The 25,216-nt window shown below is 41.8% G+C and overlaps 1 protein-coding gene across 27 annotated transcripts in view; it reads left to right on the top strand.

Moving 5' to 3' along the window:
* Positions 1-25,216, top strand: part of LOC100117702 (collagen alpha chain CG42342) — a 74,276-nt gene that overhangs the window by 25,143 nt on the left and 23,917 nt on the right. For 21 of the 27 annotated variants that reach the window (XM_031930643.2, XM_031930642.2, XM_031930641.2 and 18 more), the window contains 2 exons: positions 23,810-23,889; positions 25,022-25,057. In XM_031930643.2, coding sequence (XP_031786503.1) covers positions 23,810-23,889; positions 25,022-25,057 — 116 coding nt within the window. Of the gene's footprint in view, positions 1-23,809; positions 23,890-24,731; positions 24,768-25,021; positions 25,058-25,216 lie in introns of all 27 variants that reach the window. The other 6 variants (XM_032599575.1, XM_031930662.2, XM_031930649.2 and 3 more) reach the window with 2 other exon arrangements.

Below are 25,216 nucleotides of genomic sequence, written 5' to 3'. Positions count from 1 at the left end.
ATGTGTTTCTTATTTCAAAAACCCAACGACTCATTCCCATTCCTCTTTAATTATACATAATCATATTGATAAACTTTCAATAACAAAACTAGTGTATTATGCACCAACAAAGATTATAAACAAAAGAGAAATGTATATTTTATTATTTTTCTAATAAAAAAAAAACAAGTGAATGTCTTGAGACTTTATTTTTTTACTCTACACCACTTCTTTTAAAACGTTGATTCACCATTTGCATTATTCATACACAGTGTCGTATATCAGAACTCCGAATACCAAATCAATCGAATTATCAGGTTCCAAATCTTGTGGATCTGAAACGGATGAAATCGTCGAAAAAGTTTAAAATTATAATTCAAAAATTTTAAATATATTGTTTTAATAAACATACAATATATGTATGTTAATGAAATATAATTTGAATTCAATATATTTCCAAAAAGTATTTTTACTGCGTTTAAGCAAGCCATCTGCGCAAAGATTGGCAGTACTCATGTACTATATGTCATACTGATGTGTGTGTGTGTGTATATATATATATATATATATATATAATTTTAAGATAAATTAATAGGGAGGGACTTTAACGACGTGCAACGACACCTCTATAAGTGGAAGAAAAAGTTTTAAGAAAAATCAGTTTTTACATTTTAGCTCTTTATTTGAAACCTTGATATCTTAAGAACCATAGGGGTTTGAAAGCTGCGCAATAAATTTAGCCAAGACACATAAAATATCTACTTTTTCCCAAAATCTCAAGTGCAATAAAGCCGTAATCGAGGCACAAAAAAACTCATTTTTTCCAGTTTTCGATTTTTTTACTGAAAAAATAAGTAGTCAAATCACTTGAAATTTTAATGGGATATAGTTTGACACGTGACCCATCGACATGATTTTTTTCGTGAGGTTATGATGTTTAGTTTCAGAGATATGAATTTAAAAAAAAATCACCTTTTTCATTTTATCTGCCGAACAAAGCGGTCGATCCCGAGGACCAAACGGGGAAAAGTAGATAATTGTATTCTCTTTCAAATGCATATTAGCTGAATTGTTTGTAACGATGGGATGATTGAAAAAAACGCAAAATAGTGTTTTTCAAAAATCAAAAATTGGCCATAAAAAAATAGTTAGAAAAATAAAAAATAAACGTTTTCCCCGAATTCAGAATCCAAAAATATACATGCATGTCAAATTTTATTGATATTGACCGAGTAGTTCCAGAAATATTACGGTATTGTATACATACACACACGCACACACACAACCATACGGACATTTTCTAAAAACACGTGATTTGAACTTCTAACGCACCTAAAAGTATTTTCTAGAAGTTTGACAAAACTCAAAATTTTACTATTACAAAGCTTCCTCTAGGAGGAAGCAAAATAAGGTTTATTCTTGGCAATTCGTTCAACGAACTGCACAGACGCGGGGCTGGTGCTAATAAAGCGAGGTCGTTATGGACGACCATCAGCAGCCTGATACGCGCCAGGTGGGTAATAAAACCACATTATACCAAAACTTTTCTTGCGCTCGCGCGCGCTACGGTATTATTCTTAAGAAGCTTTCACGTTATTTATAGAAAGTAATGGAAAAAATTTCTCCAGTCTACTTTACCCCGTATATATACAGCTTTTTTGCGCGTATAATTTGTGCTTGAAGCAATGTAAATTTTAATTTGTTCGAGGATCGCCTTTCTTATGTATTACAAAATTCAAAAACCCTGGTAAAAAATTGAGGCTATATTGCCCAGAATTCTGGCGAATTTTCTGGTAGGGTTGGCAGAATTTGTGACAGAACCTTGCCAGCAAGCTTGGGCGTATTGCGACGGTTATTGGACAGAATTCTGGAGAAAATTCTGGCGGAGAGAGGAAATTTGAGGTTAGGAGTTTAAGATATAACCATGTACATATTGATTTGTTTAAAACTCGATAACTACATTCATTTATAATTTCTGCTAATAAATCAGATAGCATGACTTATTGAAATAAAAGTTGAAGTATCACATAATATGTGTAGATATTGAAGAGTAGGGCTGTATTAAATGAAATAAACTGATGGAATCGATGATTTATCAGCAGATATTATGAAATAGTTATTGCAAATCAATATGGGTGTGCTTATCCTAACCTCCTAACCTCCAATTATCTTTCTTCTACCTTTGCCAGAAGTATGCCAGAATTCGTCCCCCAGAAGTCTCTGGGCGCTAATTAGTTACACAGCCAGAAAATCTGGTGAATTTTCTACCAGGGAAATGAACCTTCCGAATCAATAATTTATAGAAAAGCTGCAACCACCAAGTTATACGATATGCTAACAATTCCACTGGCAAATTCGCCCTTTTCACCACATAGTCGAACCCACAGTAAATTTCCAGTCGGTCTCGGGTAACACACCGCTTGTTGCACATCATCCCCAAAACACAGCGTAATCCAATCCCTGCTACAACTATATTGTTACAGCCCACCTATACACAACGACACAGAAGTCAGAGAGACACAAGCCTCTTGAAGCCCTCGACGAAACGTCATCAGACGCGTCTAACTAACAGCGAGAAAAAGTCGCCATAGTTCTCCCAAATGTCGCTCGAGCAGCACGTACGAATTTCTAGAATCGCAGCGGATATATATAAAATCGCACAGTCGCAGATAAGAGAGCGCAGGATCGCGGAGAGCACGTAGGCAATTACCCCAAGTGGATGATTCGCACCCGCTCTCGCATCGCTGCATCACGCACTTTCCCCTTCGGACGCAAAGCCCGTGCTTTCCCAGTGTACACACCCTGCACACGCACACGTGTATAATACCTGCCTCTCGTGCACCGAATGCACACAGCCCCTCTCTCCGGTATAGGACGCGCAGAGCGTTGGAGCAGTATATTTCGCTATTTCTAGAAGATTATTGATTTACGTCTAACACGTGTGTGCGATACGCTGCTGCTGCTGCTGCGCGAGTCAAAAGCCTTCGTGTATAGGGACCGAAAGAAAGCAACGAAGAAGACGATCAAGTGGTGCTCGTGTGTAGAGTAGGGGGAGAAGACGAAGAGAGGCCGAAGAGGAAAATAAAGTTTTCTCCTGATGCCAGAGAGCGCGCGAGTGCTTTAATAAGGTTTCCAGCACGTACATAAAGAAGCGTGCGTAGGCTGAATCAATTACGCGCTCTCTCTCTCTCTCTCTCTCTCTCTCTCTCTCTCTCTCTCTCTCTCTCTCTCTCTCTCTCTCTCTCTCTCTCTCTCTCTCTCTCTATCTTCGCTGCTGCTGCTGTACGTTTTATGACCGAAGCCAGCTCGTCTCGCTCTTACGAGCTTTTGTATAATAGAACTTTAATTGCAAGCATTAATCGATGTCGTTATATGTATCGCCGGCCATTAAGCTTCTGCGAGAGGGTCGTATCTCTCGATTTTCCATCTATTTTATAAAATACGAAACAAAGAAGTTTGAAGCCGAAAATTGAGTCGTAAGGATCCCGCACTCCATATTCTGGAATCTCAATATACCGAAGCCTTATATACGAAAGGGGGAGCGCAGTGTGTTTGTACAGCCTTTGCGCTGTTTATAAACGTGGCTCGGTCGCGACTATATTTGCTTAATCGCTCGTGTGATGGATGCCGCCGACGACGCGGCGCAACCGGCTCTAGACAGCTTCGAGTCGACCCCTATTTATACGTACAGGGATGGAATCGAATTAAGGGTTCTTCTTTCTCACGCTGATTTCGCTTCTGTCAGCTGTATACGCGGGAGAGGAATCCCTTATCGAGTCTAACACCCTCCGGATCAAATGTTTCGAGAAAACGCTGAGTTCAAAAGTTAGCGGTGTGCACCATTAGAATAATGTGCGGCTTGTATACACATCCGCAGCCGATGCAGTAGCCAATTTCCATTGTATACTCTGCCGGCATATACTCAAAGTCTCAGATGCATTACGAGAAGCCGGAAACTTCGCGCCGCTACTGCGCCCCACTAGTTCACACTCTTGGGCGAGTTGAGAGAAAAAAGAAGGAGGCCGCTTCCAGACGCTCTGAAATTCCTGGGCTCACCAGAGAAGACCGGAGAAGGAGTTTCGAAGTCGCACATACAAGCAACTAGGTCAGTCCGAGCGTACAAAACTCTCTACATCACCCTACTCTCCCACACACACACACACACTGACACACTCTCGCGTATAGTAAGACTGTTCTCTCGCGCGCAGCAGCGATCATCAGTTTCAGTGGAGTTGGAAACGTTTATTATTTTCCCTTCCGTCGATTGCCAATGTGTCCGTCGAGGTGGTATTAGCTGTGAACTTCGTTAGTGAAGTTATGAGTTTCTGGAAAAAAGAAATATCCACGAGGAAGACGGGGAAGAGGATTGATTCAAGAGTTTCAAGGACTTTCCAACACTATACCAGCAACTCGTGTAATCAGTAACAATAGGCGCAGGTTTCCCCGCGGAAAGCAGCTAAACAGACGGAACTCGTCAAAACCGCGTACCTTTGGTCTCGCGATCCGAAACTCGTCTCCAACTTCATTGAAGAGGATAACGAAGCATTAAGGCCACGAGTATACGGCTTGGTGAATTATACGCGATTCAACGAGCGGTTCGGATCGGCTCTATGGAATCGGATTTTATCTAATCACGCGCATAATGCATCAGAAATGAAAAAGTCATTATCACTGCTTGATTAGAATGTCTGCATCTGTCGGAGACGTTCTCTCTCGAGTCTCGTGTAATTCTGCTTGCGGACGACGAGTATACAAGCAGCTTTTATCTCTCTCTCTTCCTCTTATTCTCTCCTCGTCTTTCTCTCTCTCCTTTCCTCTTATTCTCTCCTCGTCTTTCTCTCTCTCTCTCTCTCTCTCTCTCTCTCTCTCTCTCTCTCTCTCTCTCTCTCTCTCGGCCGATCCTCTAGCCCGCGGCTAGAGTATGGCGAAGCAGATGCTTCAGCCTCCATCCAGGCCATTACAGTAAAAACTTATCGCGTCCCATTGCTCGCTCGCTCTTTCTGTCGTTGACGGAGACGCAGACGCGGATGTAGACAGGGCTGATGGTACTTTTACGCAAGCAAGCCCACGCTTTTACGGAAGAACTATGCGTAATGATACCGTCCTTTTCCACATCATTTTCTTCAAACATTTTTCACAACTTAAAACTGTTTCGCTGTCTTCTTGTTCTGTACACGTTAATAGGGTATAACAAGATAGAATATCGATTTTATTGCTGATTGAGTTTGCATTGAGTGACGTCGTTGCTTTCTTAGTTGCGTCAAGAGGATCAGAGTAGGAATGATCGGGAGTTTTTAGCCAGTTCGTGTTCTAGTTTAAAAAGTTACTAGCCGGTTCCGAGGGATTCACTGTTCACTGGGTTTCCAGGATTATCGAGCGAAAAATAATCATTGACTTAGAATGAACGCTTAAAAGCGATCAAAAAAAGCTTATATTATCATTAATCATATAAGTACTACCCAAATAAGTACTTTGCGAATAATCTACTAAACACTGTATGTTTTTGCAATAAGTCAACAATATTATAAATGAAGTTCCTGAATAAATCTATACTCAGCTTCGAGCAGTTAAAGTATGAACGGCTGAAGCAATACTATACGTATAGGCCAAAAGCAAGGCAGTTTTAGCATTGGTGGCACACCACTATATCTAGATTCGACGCTCATATTGTTATGAAGGAAATGGATAAGAACTTATGCGCCACCTATTTTCACTCAACACAGATACGGGGAGTTGAGGCGGTAACGAAAGGGCCAGTCCAAAATTGCTTGTTAATGTGACTAGCGGTCCACCTGTACATGTATGTATACCTTCAAATTAAGTTTAATTTAGATTCGCAACAGTGTTTTTAAAAAGTAAAATGTTTGGTACATAAGTAAGCTTCATAGATTAAAATTTTAAAGTATCGAGATTCCCGTGACAGTATAACGAAATACATCCCGTAGTTATCATATTTTCTCAATATTCATTTTTCGAGGTTTGGAATTCAAACATATACATAGATTTTGCGTGGTAAAGCCAATCAGGAGAAACAGAACGATTACCATGTATTTTTTAGAGTAGGATAATACACCTCACGATCCTATTTGTGAAAATATGTCATGCTGTTCTGATAAAAATACTATTTTTGTCAAATCACTCTTTTTCAACCGATTTCGTTTTCCGAAAGGACATCCTGCGAGAAACTCTCGATTGCAAATCAATGGGAGGAAAAGTCACTCGTAAAAGCACAATCTCCATCTTCCCTCTAAAAAAAGAGAGAAAGAGAGCTAGGGAGAGATATTCTCAAACCCAAGCTAGGATCGATAAAGATCTCCTTGGTAGATGCATTTTCGCGGCCAACGCAAGTGGAACGCCACACTCGAATAGATGGATAGATAGATACAGGACCGTCGCCGACGTCGCTCCTGACTCGTCGTCCTCCTCCTCCTCCTTCTGATGTCATTCACGTGCCGCGATACGGTTATATCTCTATGCAGCTTTGAGGTTTGGGCGATAGTAGACTCGAACTTCAAAGACAAGCCGGATGCTCCTTTGCGACACGCGACGGCATCACGACAAACTTGTAAACTCGCTATTGGTCCTGTACTCTCTGGTCTTTGCGGCTATACCGAATATATGGCTGTGTCTATACAGTCGCGAGCATCATGGGCTCCCGCCGAGGAGAGCACGAAAAACCAAAGACAATCTGCGCGCTATACTCTTTGAGCAGATTCTATATCGAGATTCTAAAACTATTGGTCGATGCAAGTTTATATACGTCGATAGTCGTTGGCAATTCTAACTTAAATGTTTAAGGTGATGAACTTTTTAAGACTTAAATATGTAACAAATGGAGAAGCCAATATTATCAATGCTCAATTATTGATCTGAAAATCATAGGATTTTGATGAAAACATCGCTGATACAGCTATTATTCATTCCACGATAAATTATAGTAAGATGAAAAGTGATACGTGTGAAGAAATAATTGAGAGGTTCGATTAGCGGACTGGATCTGATTGGTAATTACTGTTATGCTCGATGCTATCCACAGCAACGGACCTCACATGTAGCCGAACGGACCACCGCCGGCTCCACATCAGCGTTTATATACACCTCATACCCACACACATAATACGCGTATCCCTATACCTACGTTATAGGTGATGCTTCCCGCCCAGGTAGTTTCCCGTAATTGAGATACTTATGCCTATAATCTCGATTTACTTTGCGCGTGTAAGTATATCTTGTATCCGCCGCAGCCGGACTGCCCACAAGACAATAAAATTTGTCTGTTTTTTACATAACGGAAATGCGTTTTTTTTTTAATTTTATAAATTTGAGGTCAATCGTAGGGATTTAAAAAATGATATCAAACATTTATTCAGTCTTCGACATTTATTCAGATTTCGACGTAAGCCTAAAGTATCGACACAGGCGTAAATAGACTTTTACGAATATATTAACTATGAAAAAGATAATAAATTCTAAAAGCACACAAGAAAACAATTTTTAAAAAAATAATACTAAGTTTTTACTTAACGAATATATTAACTATGAAAAAGATAATAAATTCTAAAAGCATACAAGAAAACAATTTTTAAAAAAATAATACTAAGTTTTTACTTAGTATTATTATCTTTTTCATAGTTAATATATTCGTAAAAGTCTATTTACGCCTGTGTCGATACTTTATGCTCACGTCGAAATCTATGGGAAAAGTAAAACGAAAAAAATAATATAATTGTAGGTTTCCGCCTGTGACCGATGTTTGCTTAGGCTCGTTTAATTTGCAGGGCTCATTTTCATGCAATATCGAATCATGCTGAATGGCTCTTCATGTGGTTGGAGCAACTCGTGTCGTGCAACCAGTTATGCATCAGGAGTATCTCATTAAATTTTATAGCTTGGGTGCATTTATTTTATGTACACATCAAACAAATGCAGGTTAAGCGCGCATTTTTTTAAATATATAGGTCTGATATAGATTATCACTCCAAGGCTTGACAAGGCTAAAACAAGATGAAATCTCCTAAGAGCTTTTGTCTTGAGTATTACTTTTTCCTCAACTATGTTATCAAGATTTATTAAAAGAATTCTGAAAAAGAATTAAATTTTAATCTGCAGTGTTTTAAACGCTGTAGAAAAAGTGGAAAATATTCATCGCTATAAATTAAATTAAAATAAGTTTTAATGCAGGTTGATAAGTAATTTATTAATTGCGAAGCTTTTTTACAACAAATATAGGAGCATTCAAATTTTCGTTTCACCAGTAATCTGTCCAAACTGACCGTTTGCTATAGAAGAGCTATGAGTAATTGTAGATTGCATGAAATTCGCTGGCAATTCGTGAAACACGCTAGTCTTTACCGAGAATTAATATGGTTTTTCATGCATTTTCAGCGAAACGCACAACAAAGTGAGAAATTCTATGAAATGAAGCTTGAGAAAATAATGAATGTGAATCCATTGAAAATCATAAATTGTTTTCTCGACACAGCTGACTGTTGCGGATCATGTTTAATTTAATATAGTGTAGAATATGTGTGTACGAAATTTACGCTATTTTTGATGCGAAGGATTTCATCAATTTCCCATGCATGAAACGCTAAAAAAGATAGCCTATATACATAAATAAAATTACTTTTCCAGCTAAAATACTTGAGTAGAGTTAAAAAATCTATTATTATACGAAACAGCGCCAAACTACAGAAATATATTTTTTAATAGATACCTATATTCGCAAAAAGGCGAACAAAGAGCTTGATCAATACCGGCAATCAATGTATCGCGCGAGAGTGTGCCGCACTCATTGTGAGCACTGCCGTATGGGTCATTCTAATTTCCCGCCTGTTATCAAAGTCAATCTAGTGATCGACAATTCGAAATGGGAGAGAAGAGAGAGAGAGAGAGAGAGCCGGAGAGAGGAAGAAAGAGGAAAAAAAGCAAGCGCAAGAGACAATGGAGCGATCGATGATGGTCTATTTGCTGATGGACTCCTATTAAACATCCGAGTGCACACACTGCACTTGGACTATATTTTTTGTAGGAGTTCATTTCTCGACACGGCTGCAGAGTTACCTTGACGATACCATTTTTATTAAATTCAGCCGCCGTTCTCTCTCTCTCTCTCTCTCTCTCTCCCTGAAAGTTTAACGAGGTCGATTCAACTACTACTCGACTCGGCTCTGAATATACATAGCAGTGTGATATACACCGCGTGTATATAGGCCGTTCATATCCCCGCTAAAAAAAGCTCGTATAACGGCCATGTCGCCAACGAGATACTCGCCAATTTGATCGAACCGAGATTTTGAGGTTAGGTTCGCCAGTATATCGCATACGCTTATTTGGGAAAAATCGAAATTCAGAAAGTTGCGCCGGTACAACCATATAAGAGTTTTCTAAGAACCCGCGTGGACACTTTGTATCAATCTTGTTGCGTGCGAATGCACATAAGTGCCGCAGCTATACGTATAGACATTCACCTCATTTTTCTCCCGCTCTCTCTCTCTCTCTCTCTCTCTCTCTCTCTCTCTCTCTCTCTCTCTCTCTCCTCATTGCTCTCGGTCAATCTGGCCGTTAATTAACGCAAAGTGAGCGCCTAATGAAACAGAATTAATTGATTGCTGTGCAAAAGTTGGCGTGCGAGTAAGCGCGCGAGTAACGACTGGCCGTTCCGATTCGATCGATTGACTTGGCACTTATCTCGGTTAATCTGATGACCACACGGGAGAGCGACAATAAAGAATGTGCGGCGAGTAAGAGAGGAGAGCGTCGCTTATCAGCGAGCGAAGCTTAGCTGGACTGAGCCCACCCGTGGACTAGCTGAGCTTTAGCATTTTTCTTGCCTCTAAGCTGATGCTGCCTCTAGCCTTTAGGACGCGCCGGATAAAGAACTCTAACTTATGTGCCACTGGAACTCGCCTCCCAATGAAATTACGACTTTTATGCGCTTAAAAATATACACCGAGAGTTAGAAGCGTTACGTAACGAGTTTGTTTTCGCTGCGAGTCGATGAAAATTTAAAATTTCTTTATCGGAGCGAAGGATCCGGTCAAAGAGAGATATAGGGAGAGAAGAAGTGGGGAAAGCTTAATCTGGCAAAATTGGGGACGAAACGATATGCTCGCGCGCAGGATCTCCCGGTGAATGGGATCAACGAAGGAGAATATTAAGATAAGCCGAGCCTCGCATCGAACTTACCGTTCGCGTCCCTTGGCTTTTTAACTCACCTTCCTACCGAGCAAGTAGAAAGCGAGAGATAGTGCGAGAGAGAGAGAGAGAGAGAGAGAGAGAGAGAGAGAGAGAGGCGCTTTCTCGGCGTATAAGAAGCAGAGGGAGAAATGGAGATAGAGTTCAGCGGCCTCTGCAACTGAGCGTACTTCATCTCCCTTCTTGAGGTGCTACTCTTGGGTTGCTGCTGCTTCTTCTTCTTCCTCTTCTCATTCTTGTCCTCCTGTTCTTTTCTTATTCTTCTTTTATTTGCACTCGAGTGGTCTTAAAGTCACTTAAGTTTATTCTTATTATGCTTATGTTTCTCTGCCGCAGCATTGCACACAAAACTTCCTTTTGTTTCTTCATTTATGCGTATGTATAGGGCGTTATATTCGCGATCGTTAATTTGTTCCACAAGACTCGATAGTTGACAACATATATATAACACGATACAAACCGCAGACACCGTGTATGAGCTTCCGAACGATTTAATTTCCGACAAGATCGAAATTTGAACGTAACGAAATTCATGCGGTATAAGTGCCGCGGCATAATAATAGCAACGTACACGGCGTCGCGACTCGAAAGCAACCGGTCTACCCGCAGCCTCACACACACTCACACACATGCATACGCGGGTGTGTCATTGATTTTCTTTGTGCAGTTTCGTGTCTTGCGGATCTGGGTTGCCGGCTTATCTTCGAAGCTTGACACGTCGCACTAATAACGAACGCAAACATCGCCAGTTTATCCTCCGGCTCGTGTATGCACTCGTTGAACAAATTTTAAATAACTTATCAGCATTGCAGCAGGCACGCGCGCATAATTATTCGCGATGTCGGACTAATTGGAAAATCACGCGTGGGTAACTCGATGACGCTTTAAAAGAGAGCCGAATTAAGAGGGAGCCTGTTTGAGCAAGATTGTGGATGATCTCTTAGTTCTCTCTTCTATCTACATCTCTCTTCCTTTCTCGCGTTTATACTCCTCGAGCTACTCAGATTTAACTTAGTTATCCGTCCTTTTTATACTCCTCATGCCTACTTCTATAGAACGTATCTCGTTATGACAGCCTACGGTTTCGTCTTAACGTTTCCCGTAATAAGATTCTAGCTCTGCAATAGATTTCCTCGGACGTTTGAAGGGAGGTTAAATCGTTGAAAAAATACACACAGGGTTGGACTGTCTATATTCTGACGACACCCCTTGTAGAAATGTGAACGGTATTTCAGCTGGATATCGCCTTATCAAACAATTCAGCTGGTTTACTGTTCACAACTTAGCTGAAATACCATGCACTTTAATAGGGGCTTGTACGTGGCGTTTCAGCTAAAATTAGCTAATATTTTGTTGGTAGTTAGAAGTTGGCATGCTTATCTAAATCTGTACATATATCCACTGTCAAACCTCACTGAAAACTATACTCACATGAATGTTCTATTACATGAAGTTATTATTCGAGTCAGTCGTTGGCACTTTCAAACATTATGGTGGCATATGTAGTTTATTATTATATAAGATCCATAATTGTTGATCAAGATCCCTCGCAGAAAAGTAGGCATATTATGGCAATAATTTTATCATCAACGCATGTTAAAATGACGTGTATCTAGCAATGCTGGAAATACTTTGAAACAAACTTTTAATATTACCTTATTTTGAAAAATTTTTTGTGCAAATATCGCCATAATATGCTGAATTTTCTACTTGTTTTATTACGTAGAATTATTAATGCAGGATCATGCGAGGTTAGGTTGCCACTCTTATGTGAGTATTAACTGCTGTAAAGTGGATTCTCAGCTGAGTTTCATCTTGGTTCCGGCTGAGAATTGGAAAAGGTACTTTGGCTGGGCCTTAACGTGATAGCAAATTTTTATCGGTAACTTTCTACCAGGGACTCGACGGGCATAAATTACCCAAATACAAATGAAGAGTGACTCAATATCGAAACGATCGAGCGGACATTCGTCCACGTTATTAAGAGCTAATTGAGCTTTATTTAAGCTAGTTAGCGATTTAGCACAGCAAAAGCCGCCGTCGCAGACACGACAAGGAACCAAGCTCCTTGACCTTTTCTTTAGCCGCTCCATCTACTCCGCCGATCTCGCTTCATAAATAATTCAGCAAGTTTGTCTCTTGACTCTATTCCATAGTGATAGCCTGTGCTGCTGATACATCTCAGGCTAACGAGTAATGATCCCATAACGAATACACATTGCCGCCTGGCAATGTTCTGGAAAGAGAGAGATATAGACTACTGCACCTATACGAGCTTGCATACCTTATGGACTTATGAGGTGTACGTAATATAAGTGATACAAACAGATGAGGGGCAATGATGTTTTACCACGGTATGGAGGTCCGTCGATCTTAACCGAGGCGTATCTCCTCCTGCGGTTTGCAATTGAATTTAGCTGTTGACTTATCTACGGTATATGTCTTCCTCTCCTGCGGACATGTAACTATTATCAGCGGTTTTATTGCTTGCTTTAATTACACCAATGGCTTTAGACGTACCTGATTGTGTGTTCTGTATTTTCTCAATTTTACTTTTTGAAGTTAAGTAAAATTTTGGTGTACGACGCGCTTGCAAAAATGAAAAAGTGGAAGTTATTCTATATTCATAAAAATATAAAATTTTCTTTTATTCACAAAGTTCACTTTTTGAGGTTAGAAATACTTGCATGATTGCACGCGTGAACGGACGGGAAAGTTTTATAGGTTATGTCGTACCTTGCAGTACTCGTAAAGACTAAAAGCGTGTAAAACTTTGGAAACTTTGAATGTAAATGTTACACCCTTATGATTCAGTTAACCATTGCTGCTTTACTTAGCATCATTCTTATAAAAAATAAAATACGAATTCAAAATTTACCATAGCTAATGCGCCCTTTTCGAACCGACCAATAAAACTTGAAATACTCAGATAGGATGAAGAAACTTTTGGGGAAACTAAAAGTCCGATTAACATTTTCCTTCTACAGAACGATTCATCAAATTCTATAACAAGCTTTATTAAATTCAAAAACTATGCTTTTAGCTCCAACATCCTCTAACAACAATATGCAACACAACTTTTTTTCCAAGAACAAGTCCAACAATTATCCAAACGCGAAACCCCGAGAAAACTGCTGCAAACGTGCCGCGCGAAACTGCATTATAAGAGCAAGTTGATCGTAAGTACACATAAGCCAGAGGATAGGATACGCGTGTACAGTTCTCGTGCGCGCGTAGCATAACATGATATATCTCATATATAATGTATGCGCGGCACGGTGGGTGGATGCAAGTTTCGCGCAGAGCAGAAGCGGTAGGCGAAAACTACCGCAGGTATATAGCTAGTACCGGCGGTAAAAATAAAATCAAAGGAGGCTGCTGCTGAAGGAGAGAGAAACGCGATAAGCTCGCAAACTCGCTGCCGCCGCAACTAGCGGTTGCCGAATCGGTTAGGAATTTATCAAGTCGAGCATAGCTAAGTTTCCGCGAAACTATAGTCTAGCAGCTCTCCATATCCGGGATAATTGCTGCGCTGATGGGCTTTTTCAAACTGTCTATGTATACACACCCATAATCGTTATATATTTTCTTTTCACTTATACTACATCGCTTCGGCGCATAAGCCGAAGCTTTTAATCGAATCCATCATTGTCCGCGCACACGGCTTATAAAATTACTGCGGCCTAATGAACAAGAGCTTTATACTCTCTCTCTCTCTCTCTCTCTCTCTCTCTCTCTCTCTCTCTCTCTCTCTCTCCCTCGTAATGGATTTATCGCTGCACAGGCTCGAGACTATAGGTGCTCGTCGCTTTCGTAATTGAGCAATTAATATCGGGCAGAGAGAGATCGGCCGCTCGATTCGTTCGATTCTTTCGACCCATAATACACGCAAGATTCGCGCACAGAGCGGTATCAATAGCACCTATTATACACGTTTCCGGCACAGACGCACACGAGGTATTCTCGTAGGGCGGGCTGATTCGGGGGAGGGAGGAATGCCGAATCGAGAGGAGAGAGAAATCGAGAGGCAGTTATAAGCCAGAGAGAGAGAGAGAGAGAGAGAGAGAGAGAGAGAGAGAAAGATAGTGCGCGCGGGAGGGAGAGTGCAATTTAGCGAGATATCCCTGTCTAGTCGGTAGCAGCGGCGGCGGTGCTCTATATAGGCAGGGCTGGCGGAGCATCGCGGAACATCGCCGGGACCGTCGAATGAGTTTAATAAAGCGCAATTTCCGGCGCAATCGCTGCCGCCGATGCCGAGAGCGGGATTCATGCACGAGAACATTGTGTAAGCAACAATGCGCGCTTGCCTCTCTCTCTCTCTCTCTCTCTCTCTCTCTCTTCGCCACCACCCCCTTCATCGCGTCATTTCCTCACTACAAAGAAACGGCTTCTCTCTCTCTCTTCCCCTCTTCTTCTCGTCTGCTTCCTTTCTCTCCCTCTTCTCTTTTCTCCTTTCCCCCTGACTCGATTCGTGTATTACTGTAGCTGCCAACGTCATTCAGCCTCTGCAACAGCCTAATCTAACCCCCCGTCTATCGATACTATCGCCACGTAACACACGACTGCTGCAGAAATCGCCAATCACTCGCGCGCCCGGCTCCTAATTGATATAGGTAACTCTTTTCTCCCCTGCTGTGTTGTGGGTCGCTTTGATTGCGCGAGAAATTTTTCTCCTTTTCTCTCTCTCTCTCTATCTCTCTCTCTCTCTCTCTCTCTCTCTCTCCCTCTCTCTCCTCGCGTTATATTACTTATCCGCGCGCGAAAGAGGAACTAAATGAGAAGAGACAATGCGCGCGAGCCAAAGTCGGATGGTATACAATCCGCGTTAGTGCGCGGAGAGAGAAAAGAAGGAAAAGAACAGCCGCTGCTCAATGAAAAGGCGGATAAAAGATGGCGCACTCCGAAGAATCCCATTGTTACACAGCCAGCCAGCGGTAACAGCATCTCTCGCCTTCTATTGTTTAAACTTTTAACTTCTCTTGCCGCGCGTCTTTCTTGCTGTGCTGCTGCTGGACCACGGGCTTCTTTTATTTTCTCCGCAACTTTTCTCTCCCGCGAATATATACGTGTCCCCTGCACACTTGTGCTATATAGTGGAGAGTTAAAGTTATATAAAATTAATTACTGATTTCTCAATCGCTGCAGGAGTTTTCTCACTCGATCGATTAATCTTTTTTGTTTTCTGTCTGATTGCAGGTAAGGATTTAAAGCCACACCGTAAAGCTAGTTATCGTAGAGGGTAATGTTACGTATATAGGTGAAATTCACCGAAAAACATGGCTAATTTCGAGCTACAGCATTGCGGTATGTGTTAGCATTTGTATATTGCGTTACAGGGCTCGCCGCCGCTCGGCTATTTGCTACGTATACACCATACCAGCAACGACGGCGGTGGCGGCCGGTTATTGCTCGGTAAGATTAATGCGCTCGATACGTGATCCAGATGCCGCCTCTCTACTGCTATACCTATCTTTATACCAAGCGTCCGTAGTGCGGAGCCGTTTTGATATTGATTTTTTCAGTAATCTCGACCTAATTGCTCCTCATAATTGGACTATGCTATATATACACCTGTGGAGTATAATATTCTATATACACGGAAACATAGAGGACGGATAACGGAATTAAGTAGCAGCTGCGCGAAGTTCCACCGACGACGACGACGGCATCAGCCGGCTATTAATGAAAAATCCAAAGTCAAATCCGCTCTCTGTCGCGCGAGCGAGCGCAAAGTTCCGACGGAAATGAAATCGTCGCTCCACTCGGAGCGGCAGCAGCTCTACAATAAAGACGCGAGCCAGCTCGTATATAGCCGGCCAACGAGATTAATGTTCTCCCTCTGCTCTCCTCTCCCCCTCCCCCCTCTCTCTCTCTCTCTCTCTCTCTCTCTCACGCGCCCGAAAAGAGAAGAAAAGGAATCGTCGCGCGCGAGGAATTTATCGTGCGCGAAGGCCATTATTCATTTTGCCAAATTCGCAACTAATCGCAGAAAGCAGTGCGAGAGAGGGAGAGAGACGCGAACGACATCATTTTTCCGCGTCGGAGTGTGCTCTCTGGTGGCGGCTGCATCAGTATACCGCGCTCGCTCTCTCGCTGTGTGTATATGTACTTCCGACGGCTCGATTAATATTGTGCCGGAAGGAATGGGACGAGCTTCCGCGCGACAAAAAGCCACTTGACGCAGTTATTAAGTCGAGAGGGAAGCGAGCTCTCTTGAGCTCTCTCGCATATACACACACACGCGCGCGCGCGCTCGCGCGCGCGATGCAGCCAACTATGTGTTTTTTTAGCTTTTGATGCTTTCTCGCGAGAGAAAGCTCTGTGAGGATGCGTTTTTTTTTTGTATCGGAGGTTTTTTTTTATGAAATTGTGTGCTTTGTTTATCACTGAAAAAGCCAATTTTTCCACGACTGCTGTTTCAATTTTATCCAAAAGAAATACAAAAATTATATGTATAACGGGATACAAGCTTTGCCAAGACTGCTTTGTTATAGTAGGCTGCTCGTATTATAACTGCTTGATTCTTCCAGATTTTTAATTTCATATAGCTATAAAAATTAATATAAAGCAACTACCAGCTTAATAAGTCGTTTTGTTAGTTGCACGATTGTGCCAAACCAAAGAATAGTCGCAAAACTAGTATTGGACTGGTCTTTTCCTCGCTGCCTGAACTCAAGTGCCCATCATGAGAATTTTTATATAAAAGCGTGTATTGATTGAAGAACCAAGACCAGAGCGCAATAGTGTTTCATACAAAGAATCATTTTACCGAAAGAAATTGTCAATTAGACTGGAGTTTTTCAATAAGTTTCGAAATACGATAAGATGTTTACGCGATCTTAACACGATCTCAGTGCTAATCTTAAAACTTCGTAGTACCAGTAAACTTTTTATTATTTTACTTTCTATTAATATAAACAGCACAGTGCCATTCTGTTTAGTTTAACGAATCATTCTACCGAAAGAAAACGTTAATTAGACTTTTAGTTTTTTTTGGCATTTGAAATACAAAATACCTCGTGGCTTATTTGGGAACCTTTACTTTCACCTCCCTTTAACAATAAACAATGTTTAGCTCTTCATTAGTCTCTGGCTAGCGACGATAGGTAGCGCATATAGGCATTTTCCCGTATTCCTCGTCACAATCTTGTCGTTTAATTAAATAATATTTTATACAATTATGCATGGATCCTAAATATAACCAAGTTTCCGTTGGGAGAATCTGCTCATCTCAGAAATTCACTCTATTAGAAGCTTGCTCTTTTTTCTATAATTGGAAAACTTGGAAAAAAAACTTCTTCTCCAAGTCCTTATGATATTGCCATGAAGGTCGACATTTAAAATATTTAGATATTCCACATTAACTGCTAGTAGATGAAAAAATGAGTGATAATCAATCAACTAGTTAGTTGACTTAACAATATTACCTTAGCAAGTGCAGCTTATCGATGATTACCTTAGGATTTATAGTGCCAGCTAGAGTGGCGATTGTCTTTCTTCATTTAGTTATGAAGCGACGAACTCAATCTTTCTGAAAGTGCTTATTTATAACAACCCTCTATAATGTAAAATAAATACTGAATTTTTACGTATCTCTAATGATAATACATTGTTACTAACGCGTTATTAACTAAATGGATTATAAGATGTTCTCAAACGTTTCCTGCTTCAATTCGATCATTTCTTTTTTGACATCTTCATCGCCGCTTTTTCTATCATTAAATTTGTAATGAATATTATGGTTATTGAGGTGACAATTACTATTTTGTCGTCGTTGTCGTTTGGTTCTCTACTTCCCAAACATTCTATTGGTATCAACATATTCCAACCACCATCGTTGTCTTCTTCTTCTTCACTACATTAAAGACGTTAAAAATATCGTCATCGTCCAAATGTTCACATTCCAAATTATCTACGGCACCATTGCTTATGTACTCCAACAATTTAATTTCATTGAAAGAAAGGAGTTCCTTAGCGTAATAGTATAGGTGTGGAGTGCAACGATCCTTTCGTGATCGGGTATGGTGAAGTCTTCATTGCATATTGTCAACTATGACTCGAAAGATGGAACGCGATAATTACCTATATTGATTATTGAAACAGTACAAGTTTTCAATTGTATTTTTCTTTAAAAATATTATTATTAAAATCAATTTACTTTAATAATAAATCGTGCTCTAGCGACATAATAACTGCAGCTACTTTAATTATCAATGTTAAGATGAATCGATACGGGCAATTTATTAATCCAGATATTGAGAACAAGATGGCTATTTATGTGTGATGATGAAACCAAAGATAAATTTTCCGTAAAAAATATGCAAATTAATTATAAGCCAGTGCACCCATTACAGTGTCTATTTCTTCGTTAGAATTTTTCGTGCTTAAAAAAGCTCATTTTTTAAACATGAAGTATCCTAATCGAGATTAAGTATACGGCTGCCCTAATTGTAAACAAACCAAGAAGGCAAGCTCCTTAAAAATGTGCACGTTCATAATATTAACGCACGCGAGGCTGCAAAAATGAAAAGTCTCGTAAAAGTTCAGCCCATTACACTATTCTTTAACTCGAGGAAGGTCTTCAATCTCCAAGTATATGCACAAAACCCTTGCGCCGCAAGTTCTCCGGATTATTTTCTATTGGATATTACACGTATTCGTTAAATATTGAAGATACGAACGCAGACTTCGAATTCAACACCGCCAAACTACCAAAAGAATTTCTCTCTGTTAAATATTTTCTCAACGGGGAGAAAAAAACTCCATCCCTGAAATTTCCATATCAACTGCACTGCGCTAGGGAAATTTTTCACACGAAATTTTCCTCTCCACCTACCTACACGTTATATACCCGCGCATAATACCCATCACTTGTTAACGCAGTGTTTCACGCTTGAAAGCTCGTGCATAATATAATACCTGCGCGAGCGCGCGCGATCGCAAATAGCCGCGCGCACTCTATTCTCGTCTCAAGTGCAAGGTTCGAGCATTGACGGGGCGAACGCTGGAGAGACAGTGTAGAGAGAGCTGCGAGCGTTTAGTCGTCGTCGTCGTCGTCGGTGACGAATAAAAATACAACATCAAGCCGCCGTCGTATACCGACACGCACAAAACAAAAACAAATAGATCTTTCTCTCTCGCTTCTGAGTCTGCGGGCGAAAATAAAAAACAAAGAGACGCGAACAAAGAGTATTAGTGTAGCTATATAAAAATGTGTGTTTACGTTACATATGGCTTCTCGTCGTCACTCGAAATAGTACGTGTAATACCACCACGCGTGTGTACACACACACTGAAATAACAAGTTAAGAAGGAAGAAAAATGCGTATTGTTCATAAGAAGTCACGAGAGATGAGTATGAGCAGGCGAGCGCGCGAGTATAAACACGCGAATAAGGAGCAGAAGGCAGGGGCCGGCGAGTATAGAGAGAGAAAAGTTGCGGAGCTTCAGCAGCAGCGCCACAGCTAGCGCAGTCTCGGATGTATATTTCAGGAGAGAAAATTTCAAATATGAAACCGCGAGACGCTGTGCAGATACCGGCCGTAAAATATGTAAACGTACGGCGACGTGCGCTTATACACACATGCAAGTTTCGCTCTTACTATTACTCGCTAAAACTGCCTATGCACCAGCGGCGGCTCTTTTTTATAGCGCAATTAATTTATATAAAGCCTGGCCTATACACAAAGCAGCAGCTAGTCTCATTCTCCTAAGGACGCGAGGAGGATTTACGCGACACGGCTGAGTTTAATTAGCGCAGCCAAGGATTTTCCACGAGCTATTTGTAATAATTAAGAAGTTGCAAGCACACGCACGCACGCACACACACACAGCGCTTTACGCAGTTAAGCGCAATCATAATCCTTCCAGCTCGTCAACTTTCGCTCCGTGTAAGCTGGAATAAAGCTTCGCAACGAAGCCCCGCGAATGTTCACGGACGGCAGCTGGGCTGTACTTGTAAAAAGCTCGCGAGCGCTTAACGAATCTAACTGCAGAGAACTTGAAATGTACTTCTCGCGTTCAATTGCTCGGAAATAGCCGACGCAGCGAATCCGATACATACGTATAATCGCGACGATTTATTTCAAAAAGGAGCTTCGCGACGCTATGCATTAGCGTAGACGCCGGTCGTGTCAAAGATCGAAATGCAATAAGCTAAGGCGCATAAAGCGAGCTCTTTGAGCAAGCGCCGCAAGCTGTGCATACGCTCGATTCGCTTTTGACGCCTGTCTCTCGCGCATGCACTAGACGAGAGAGAGAGAGAGAGAGAGAGAGAGAGAGAATCCCATTATTCTCTGCCGCATCGCGGCGCGCCGAGCTTTAATGAGCGTCGCGGCTTCGGAATTTCCTCTGGAAATTTCGCTTTTAAGGAACCTCGCGCGCGCGCGAGCGCAATAATAATCGACCTGCCGCTGCTGCTTCTGCGAGCTTTAATGGGCCGTCTCTCCGAAATTCCGCGTAATTGCAACGCAATCCGATTCCAATTACCAGGCGTTATCCGGCTTCTGCCGAGCGTCTTAACGACAATTTTTCATACGTATTATCGACGGAACAGTATTGTGTATGTGTACGTACACAGTATAAGCTCTTGTGTACCGGCGCTTGTCCTCCTCCTCTTCTCGTCGGCGAATCGTTAATTATCCTGCGGTGCGGCGCGCAGTACACCGGTGTAACCGCGAAGAGTCTTGTATAATTAGTACGACGCTCGCTCGCTTGCAAGCGGTTCGACGTTATATACACCCCCGCACCGCTATAGCTGTATACGTAATCCTCAAGGATTTATAAACAACGATCTCTCGCGCGCGACGCCGTGTGTAATGGAGCTTCGTGCTTGTGTACACAGAGCTTTCGCGCGTGTAAAAGCTCGTTTTTTCGCGGACATCGTTATCTGCACTCTTCTCGCCCCAGTAGTCGCGATCGGTGTGTATATCCTTCCGGCGGCCGATAAGCGTGAGAGTGTATATAATCTTGGTAGGAGATCGACGCAGTAACAACGAAAAAGCTCGTTTATCACTTTCCGCATGAGAGTAGTGATCCTCGTTTATTTTTATACTACTCGCGCGCGGTATATCCCGCGGGAAATCGACGAACCGCTTGATTCAATTCTTCTGCTGATTTAACTCGGCTGTATACATAAAAAGTGCGTGAGAGCTTCGAGGGAATAATTAGAGGAAAACGGTAGCGTCTCTCTCTCTCTCTCTCTCTCTCTCTCTCTCTCTCTCTCTCTCTGCCCCAGTTCGCTCGAAAGAGAAAGAAAAAAGGAGGCAAGCTTGGACAAAGCACGAAATGAACTTTTGCGCGATGTGTATTATTGTGCGGCGGGGCTGCTTTTGTGCGCAGCGCGAGGCACTTCACGCGTACGGCACACAGCTGGCGGCATTAGTAGAGCAGACGAAACAATGAGAGATTCCTCGCTCTTTTGCCGCCGCCGCCGCCGCCGCCGTATACATGAGGCGACGAAAGCTAGCTCATCATATATTTTTCAAGCGGCTCACGTTCACGCTACATCGAGCTTCTTCCCTCGCGGTACATATACTCTCCCTTTCGCCGGTCGAGTTTGTGCTGCGTACACACCGGGGAATCGCAGCTTGCCGAGATTATAAGCACCGTAGCCCTCCCCCTCTCTCTCTCTCTCTCTCTCACACACGCACACAAACACACACATACTCGTGCGCAGCTCTTGGCTAGAAAAGAGTTGAGAGTGAAAATTTTCCGATAAACAGCCGGGGCTACTTCGCTCTCTCGCGCATAATTAAATGAGACGGCTCTCCTGAAGCGCGCGAGCTCTCTCAAATGCGAGGTCCAATGGCAGCTGCAGATCTAGGTCTCGCGTATATGCCCACATACATACACACACACATATAAGCGAGAGAGAGAGAGAGAGAGGCAAAGCACTCGATGGCAAAGCATGAAATTTCGTATATCGCGTTTACCTTACGCAGCACAGCGGCAGCAGCAGCAGCAGCCTCTGTTCACTCCTCGCTACTCGCTCGAGCGCTCCCCTGTGTAAACGCATTACTAATGGAGGCAATTAAGCCCCGGCAGACATCAAAGAGTACAGGGGAGGGCCGAATCCCGTTTCGCAAGTTTGCCGCTTTAATATCTTGCCGAATATACACACGTATTGACACGTGTACACACACACGTCCCTGGGTGTCTATGTATGTATGTATGCAAGCGCGAGTAAATAGTCGTCGTCGTCGCGGCGCGTCGGGCAAACAGTCATTTACTTCTAATCACTTTTAATGGATTAACGGATATCGCACACGCGTTATTATATCATGCTTATATTACCTTCGGATATTACGTCGGCTCGATTCTTTTTCATTTATACGACGAGACATGTGTGTATACAGCAGCGTGAATCCATCAGAGCTTCCATTAGCACATCAGAAGAGCGCGAGATAGCGTTTACGCGAATAAAAAGTGCGGGAAAAGGAAGAAGAGCCCCGCCGACTCTAAAACGTTTCGTTGATGCTTGCTTACCTTCAAGCTTTCATCTTGATCGAATCGCATATTTGAATAGTCGCAAAAACGCCTCTGGGATGGTGCGCTTGCCTATGCAAATCGATTTCCCCCGGCCCGTATGCCTGATAAACTCAGCTCGCCGAGATAAATTGCTGCCGCGAAAGCAAAAGTTCGCCCCGGCTATATGCTGCTGCTGCTGCTCGTCCTCCTCCTTCCCCGAAATCTCCGTCAGTCTTCATCTGCGGAGTGTGTCGTGCATTATGTTGTTATCCGTCCTCCATTTTCCGATAACCGTCGCCTCGAACACGTTCGTCAGAGATTTGACGAAAACACCGGCGTTCTGAAAAAAGGATATTATTATTGTTATGATGTAAAAGTGGCGCTGAGTGGTTACACTACAGGCCTGATGAAAATAAAAGAGACCGAGAGGAGGAAGTGGTGGCGTGGGTGGCGGAGGGAAAAAAATTAAAGGTCGAAAGAAGAGGGAGCTGCTGTGTGTACCGAAGAGAGAGAGAGAGAGAGAGAGAGAGAGAGGGAGGAAAAAGGCCAGAAAATGAAAATGGAAGTTAATGAAGTTTGCGTTGGCTTTTAACGTTTTCAAGCCTCGTGCGCACCGACGAGAGCGAAAAATTCCCCCCGACGAGACCCTCCTTTTAATCACGGAGCTTTTTTTCTCTTTCTCTCTCTCTCTCTCGCTTCAATCTTTTGCATCTTTACTTTGCGCTTCTGCTGGCACACGACGCCGGAAGTGAGAGAGAGGCTACTAGCTGCGATTAAGGAGCGTTTATCATTATCGGATTTACTGACCCAGTAGCTCGACTGATAACGGAAGCGTTTAAGAAAACTTCTCTCTGTGTTTAATTATTCCACGGCTCTGTACAGGTACACGGCTCTCGCTTTTTATCGGGGGCTAATTGCTTCTTCAAACGATCGAGAGAACTTTGGATTGTTCGAGTTTGTACGAGAGCTTACTGCTATTTCGAATTAGTTTTATGCAAATTGTATGCAGTTTATTAAAAAAATGCTACTCCTTTCATCCCTTTCGGAGAGGAGAGTTTGTATATGGGGGTGGGATGTGAAAATGTTTTCATTAAAAATTTCAATTTAATTAAAAACAAGTACAGACGCACTGCTCTAATGAATTTTTAAATTTCCAACCTTCCAGGTCCTCCAGGCAGTCCAGGCCCGGCGGGAAAACGGGGCAAAAAGGGTAAAAAGGGTGATCCTGGCGATCCAGGTGCACCGGTAAGTTGTTACGTCGTTACGCATCTCTACGCGTTTGTTTGTAGTTTAACCAGTGCTGTCTTCGATTTAACAGTCAATCATTACAAAATTATCTAGACAAAGAAATCGAAGACAGGAATGTAAGGGAATATTTTAACTGCACAGTTCGATAATAATGTTTTTAGCATTTTAACAAAAGTAGAGTAGTTGATACAGTAATACATTATAACAGTTGAAGTAGTTAGCGTCTTTGCGCAGATTTGTGCTTTCGCCAAATGCACACACTCTTTAATACCGACTAATCGCAACAAAGTAACAAAGTTTTTTGCGCAGCAACAGCTTTACCCCAGACAGCATATCTTAACTCGTCGACGCGTAGTTCTCGCGTAGTTCCAATTAAATTGGACAATTGTAAGCTTTGCATTAGCAAAGCACAAATTTGCTGCTGACAAACAGCGTCAGATTAAATGCCAAGCGCAATCTTTTAGAGGAATAACATTTGTGTAAGCGTGTATGTGCGCAAAATTAATTTTTCGCGTGATTAAATTGTGGTGAAAAAAAAATACTGAATAAGCTTGAATATAGAGTGTACAGCGTGTAATATCAATTTTTCTATTTATATATAGATCATCCTGTATATTTTATTGAGAATGAGCTTATAGAATCTATTTATTGATTTAGTGCGCATATAGTACAGAAATAGTTACAACTAGTAAATTAAAAAAAAAACATATATCTACAGTACGAAATGCATGTTTATTATTTATTAATGTATTAGAATAAATAAAATAACGACACGATGCATGCGATAAAGTAGTAATCCTAACAATGTGTGTTTTAATATTGAATAACAATTATTCCAGGGTATAGCCGGTACACCAGGCATGAATGGTTTTCCGGTATATTATTTTTTGATTTTTTTCTTTTATTTCTGGCTTTCCTCCTATATAAACAATACCAAAGGTTTATTTTCTGCAAGAAATATAGCCTTCGTCTGTATTGTCTGTATTTTAAAACTTATTGCTTCCAAATAAAACGAGGTTTTTGTTTACGCAAAAAAAGAGAGAATTATTGGCAGTGCAAGGAAAAGAATAAGCATAGGTTATAAAAATGAGTATAAAAGTGTGATTCACAGCTGTCGATGGAATTTCAGGGTCGTAAGGGCGAGAGCGGTGATGTTGGACCAGCGGTAAGAATACAGCACATAATCCGTCGTAGGAACATTCATTGATACAGCTCGTCCGCGCAATATATAACTCTCGCGAGGCTGAAAATAAAGTACTACAAAGCCACGCGCGTATTTCCGGTAAATTTGCATACACCGTGTACACCGATCTAATAAATCACG

Source organism: Nasonia vitripennis, chromosome 4, assembly GCF_009193385.2.
Source record: "Nasonia vitripennis strain AsymCx chromosome 4, Nvit_psr_1.1, whole genome shotgun sequence".
Classification (NCBI taxonomy): Eukaryota; Metazoa; Arthropoda; class Insecta; order Hymenoptera; family Pteromalidae; genus Nasonia; species Nasonia vitripennis.
This window is presented reverse-complemented; position numbering and strand designations above follow the sequence as displayed.